At 35.6% G+C, this 5,012-nt stretch overlaps 1 protein-coding gene across 1 annotated transcript; it reads right to left on the bottom strand.

Moving 5' to 3' along the window:
- Window positions 1-557: 557 nt before the first annotated feature.
- On the bottom strand, window positions 558-3,572 carry LOC141590253 (uncharacterized). The gene is made up of 4 exons (XM_074410857.1): window positions 3,411-3,572; window positions 2,131-3,239; window positions 1,448-2,044; window positions 558-1,197 (listed from the first exon to the last, which is right to left on the bottom strand). Exons 1-4 carry the CDS (start codon window positions 3,570-3,572, stop codon window positions 558-560), a joined length of 2,508 nt encoding a protein of 835 aa, XP_074266958.1.
- Between the last annotated feature and the right edge of the window lie 1,440 nt (window positions 3,573-5,012).

Below are 5,012 nucleotides of genomic sequence, written 5' to 3'. Positions count from 1 at the left end.
AGTGTTTGATTCATCAAATCTAGATGCGGCTAAGATAACAAATAGCTAAATGTACTGTAGTTCATCCCATGTAATGTTATTATTTGCTTAGTTTGTAATAGTCTTTTGAGCTTAATGAGAACTTACATTCTACCAAAAAAATAAATAAATAAAATAATAAAATAAATTATAAATCTAAATTTGACCATGTTTAATCAAACATCATCATCACGGCGATGTTTTTTTGAATTGGTTTCACTGTCAATCCATATCCTCTCACTATGATCATCACGCGTGTATAAACTCGAGGGCTTAAGAATATCAACGTCTTCAAACCGTGGTAACTGCTGATCGACGCCCTCAAATACAACATCTTCATCACAAGTATCCATTGCACGCCTACCGCGTACAGATAAAACAACGGACCAATTTTTGTCCACCGGATCTGTTACATAGAACACTTGTTTTGCTTGAGTGGCTAATATAAAAGGGTCTTCCTTATGACCGACTTTACCAAGATTCACCAACGTGAATCCTAATTCATCCTTGCGAACACCATTATTACTTTCAATCCACTTTCAACCAAAAATAGGAATTTCGAATTCCCAATAATTCAGCTCCCAAATCTCCTCAATAACTCCATAGTAATGCATTTTACTGAAAATTGGATTTTTATCTTTCGAACTAGCAAAGTACATTGCTTCTGCTTCTACACAAACGCCACTATTTTGAATTGTGCTCATGTCATCTTGCTTACGAGTGTAAAACGTACAACCATTAATGGCATAACCAGTATAAGAAGAGGTGGAAATATATGGTCCATAACAAAGTCTTTTTAATCTGGAAGAGATAGCGTCTGGGTATTCTTGCAAGTCTTGAATGACTCGACTCTTAAACCAAACTCTAAAATTTTTATTGTGCTCATTAGCAATCCACTTCTCGGTTTTATTTCGGTGATTATTCCTTAAGAACACCATGTGTTCTTCGATGTATGGTTGTACCTCATCCTCATTGTGAAGGACGTATGTATGTGCAATATGCCACTTCTCTGTTGTCATATCTTGACAAACATGACCTCTCAGCCCTTTCCCCATCATCCACTCACTATGCCGACTCTTAGGAACCCCAAGTAATTCAGCATCAGATAAGTGAGTACAACAAAAAGAAAGTGCTTCGTCAATAATTGCACGCTCAGCAATACACCCTTCGGGCCGGTATCTATTAGAAGTATAGGACTTGTACACTTTCATCAATCTTTCAAACGGATATTGATACCTCAAATAAACTGGGCCAAGATATCTAATCTCTCTAACCAAGTGTATAGTTAGATGAACCATGATCGTGAAAAAGGAAGGAGGAAAATACATTTCAAACTCACAAAGAGTTGAAACAATTAGTTTTTGCAAGGAGTCCAACTCTGAGGGAGCAATTACTTTATTGCATATGGCATTGAAAAAAAAAACAAAACCTACTTATAGCGAATCGAACCTTTTTAGGTAAAATAGAACGAATAGCTACAGGTAGTAATTGTTGCATCAATGCATGAGAGTCATGAGACTTTAAACCAGTAAGCTTGAGATCTCGCATTGATACAAGGTTACTTATATTCGAAGAATATCCCTCTGGCACTTTAACACCATGCAAGCACTGACAAAACTCCATCTTCTCCTTTTTTGAAAGGGTATGAGCAGCCGGAGGCAAATAAGCACGCGTTCCTTTCTCTTGCGGCGCTAGCTCAGGCCTAATTTTCATTTCCATCATATCTTTCCTAGCCGCCTTATTGTCTTTTGACTTATTTGGAACATTGAGAAGAGTGTTGATGATATTATCACATACATTCTTCTCAATATGCATAACATCTAAGCAGTGTCTTATAGAGAGATCACGCCAATAAGGAAGTTGCTCAAAAAGAGGCCTCATCTTCTTATAACCACGAGATGCCAATTTGGAACCTTTCTTCCCATATATAATCTGAATACTTTTTACCTTTTCATATACTTCATGACCAGTTAATATCTTAGGAGGTGGACAATGCTCGGCTTTTCCATTAAACGCTTTTTGTAGCCTACGATATGAATGGTCCTCATCTAAAAACCTACGATATCCTAAGTAAGCTTGCTTTCGAGAAAATGTCAAATAACAAGAATCTACATCTTCTCCACACAAAGGGCACGCCTCTTTTCCATGTACAAGATATGCCCACGAGAGATTGCCATATGCGGGAAAGTCGAGATAGTGCACAATAACATTGCTTTTAAATTAAATACGCTATTCTGGTAGGCATCAAAAACTTCTATCCCTTTATCCCATAATATTCTCAAATCCTCGAGAAGAGGAGCCAAATAGACATCTATATCATTACCAGGTTCTTTAGGCCCAGAAATCAACAAAGACAACATCAAATATTTGCGTTTCATGCATAAATATGGAGGTAAGTTGTAAATAGCTAAAAGCATTGGCCAAGTACTATGTTGACTACTCAAACTTCCATAAGGATTCATCCCGTCGGTTGATAATGCAAGACGAAGATTTCTGGATTCTTTGCCAAACTCCGGGTACTTAGAATCAATGAACTTCCACTCTAACCCATCAGCTGGGTGTCTCAACTTCCCATCATTAGTTTTGGCAGTTCTATGCCATGTCAATAGCTTCGCATCTTCCTTATTCGAAAAAAGGCGTATCAAACTTGGAATGCTTGGAAAATACCACAAAACTTTTGCTGGGATCCCCTCCTTCTTTTTATACCGCCACTCTTTACAAACCGGACAGTGAGTGCATGTCTCATATTCTTTGCGATACAATATACAATCATTAGGACATGCATGAATCTTTTCATATTTCATACCAATTCCTCGAAGTATCTTCTTTGCCTCATAGGTGCGATTAGGAAGAACATTATCTTCCGGAAGCATGTCTTTCAACAATTTTAGGAGGTCATTAAAACTCTTGTCGCTCCACCCATTTTTAGCTTTCAAATTATATAACTTAATAATTGATGCCAATTTAGTGTATTTCTTGCAGCTCTTATACAATGGCATCTCAGAATCTTTTAACTTCTCTAATACAACACTTATGTCATCCAAATTATTTTCATCAACGTCTACATCATCATCATCTATAATATCTTCATCAATATTTATAGACGAGTTCTCTTCTTCCTCATTCTCTTCACAAAAATCTCCCCATATATTTTCAGAGTTATCATCAGACTCATCAACCGAATCAGAATTCATATCCATTCCCAAACCCGAATCTTCTTCCTAAGCGCATCGAATCCTTTTCAATTAGATTAAAACATGTTTCTTTTTCCATCTCTCTAAATTGGATATTTATATCTTCTCTCATTCCTCTTTTTATTGTTCTAGATTCTCCGTGAAAAGTCCAAATCTATATTTTGGATTAAATTTTCTCTTCCTAAAATGAATTTGTACATCTGAAAAGCTCATATGCGTCATATTAAGACACATATCACAAGGGCACGCCATACTAGATGTGTTTGTCACATTCTCTCTAACAAAGGCATAAAATTCAGCTAACCCGGCATCATATTCTGGGTCACCTTTTTTTGCATCAGACATCCAAGTACGAGCCATATTTATCTATATAGTTACATAGATAAGTCAGATGTGAAAAGTTAGAAGACTAACTGAATACCAAATTGATAAATTATGTACTTCATAGAATCACATAAATTCTGTTTTTCACTTTTTTTTTTCATTTAAATACGATGATCTGACACAATGCTAATAAAAGAGTGTCAAAAATGATTTGATGGAAGATGAACCTGAGCTAAATTCAAGAATAACAAAGTGTCTGAGGTTGCTTTTAGTGACGTACTTGACGGAGTTAGTGTAAAAGATCCTTTACCATAAAATTTTAAAGTACGACTCCTTAACTGGAAAAAATAGTAAAGTTCGGGAATGACTATGGATTGTTATTTTGTCCATAAGTTCATATAAGTAATTATTATACGGATTGTTTTTTTTCCAAAAATTTTCATGATTCTATTTTTTCTTCTTTGCGAATGTTTTGGTACGACAATATCGAACTTCCTACTCGAGTTATTTTATAGAGGTTTACGTTTTTTCATTTACAAATTACAATTTTTATTTTTTCCCAACATGCTCATAAAAGAACTTTTACTCTTCAAATGTGAATCTTTGCAATCTCTACTACATATCTCAACATATTTACTCCGTACAAGTTTTTTTCTACAACTTTTATTTCCCCAACTTGCTTTTAAAAGTAATTTTTTTCTCTAACAAGTTAGTTAAAGATGCAAAGTTCAACAAGAATAGAGACTTTATTTTCCTGGAACTAATGAGGTGTTTTGCTATGTGCTAAGATAGAGGATGGATGAGATAAATTTGAAGACAACATATTAGTGCCAGAGAATAGAGAGGGGAAAGCTGCACACTTAAATTTCATAATAACATAAGCAAATCAGTTTTATAATATCATAAATTCCAAGAAACTAAAAGTTCACGGCAAAACTAACGGAATTGGGGCTGAGTTCCTTAACTGTAAAGGTTAGTAGTTCATGTCCTTAACTGAAAAATAAGTGATAGTTTAGGTCCTTCTCTTGCCCTTAACTCTCCGAATTAATATGATCAGGATTTCTAACCTTCTACCCACCTCTTAGTTCCTCCATCACTAGAGCGTTCCTCCTTATTCATCTACTGCCCACATCCCAAAAAAAAAAAAACTCTAAATTTAATAAGATGAAGTCAACTAAACAAATGGGATTCCAGTTTGGAGATTATTGAAGAATCCAAAAACAGGTCGATTTGGATGCGGGCTTAGGCCAACGACGTATGGTAAACTAATAGTTGAAGAATAGTATCTCATTCGGGGCCCCTAAGTTCAAATTCGGGCTCCGCTACCGCCAACATTCAATTTAATAAAATCTCCATGCGCTGTCCCAACACTTATTTTCTCTGCGGTTGATCAAACTACAACAAGCTAATGCCCATATCAGATGAACATTGAGTTTTTAAATTCTGCATTTGTAATCAGTTGCTGTCACGGAAAAG

The sequence above is a fragment of the Silene latifolia genome, chromosome 7, assembly GCF_048544455.1.
Source record: "Silene latifolia isolate original U9 population chromosome 7, ASM4854445v1, whole genome shotgun sequence".
Classification (NCBI taxonomy): Eukaryota; Viridiplantae; Streptophyta; class Magnoliopsida; order Caryophyllales; family Caryophyllaceae; genus Silene; species Silene latifolia.
Note: the sequence above shows the minus strand (reverse complement) of the source record. Positions and strands in the feature narration are given on the sequence as shown.

Excerpts from the sequence above, each read along its gene's own strand:
- LOC141590253 (XM_074410857.1), bottom strand. The coding sequence starts at position 3,572 with ATGGCTCGTACTTGGATGTCTGATGCAAAAAAAGGTGACCCAGAATAT. Across the intron at positions 3,240-3,410 it reads CGCATATGAGCTTTTCAGAT|GAAGAAGATTCGGGTTTGGG; the intron begins GTACAAATTCAT and ends CGATGCGCTTAG. Across the intron at positions 1,198-1,447 it reads GTTCGATTCGCTATAAGTAG|ATACCGGCCCGAAGGGTGTA; the intron begins GTTTTGTTTTTT and ends TACTTCTAATAG.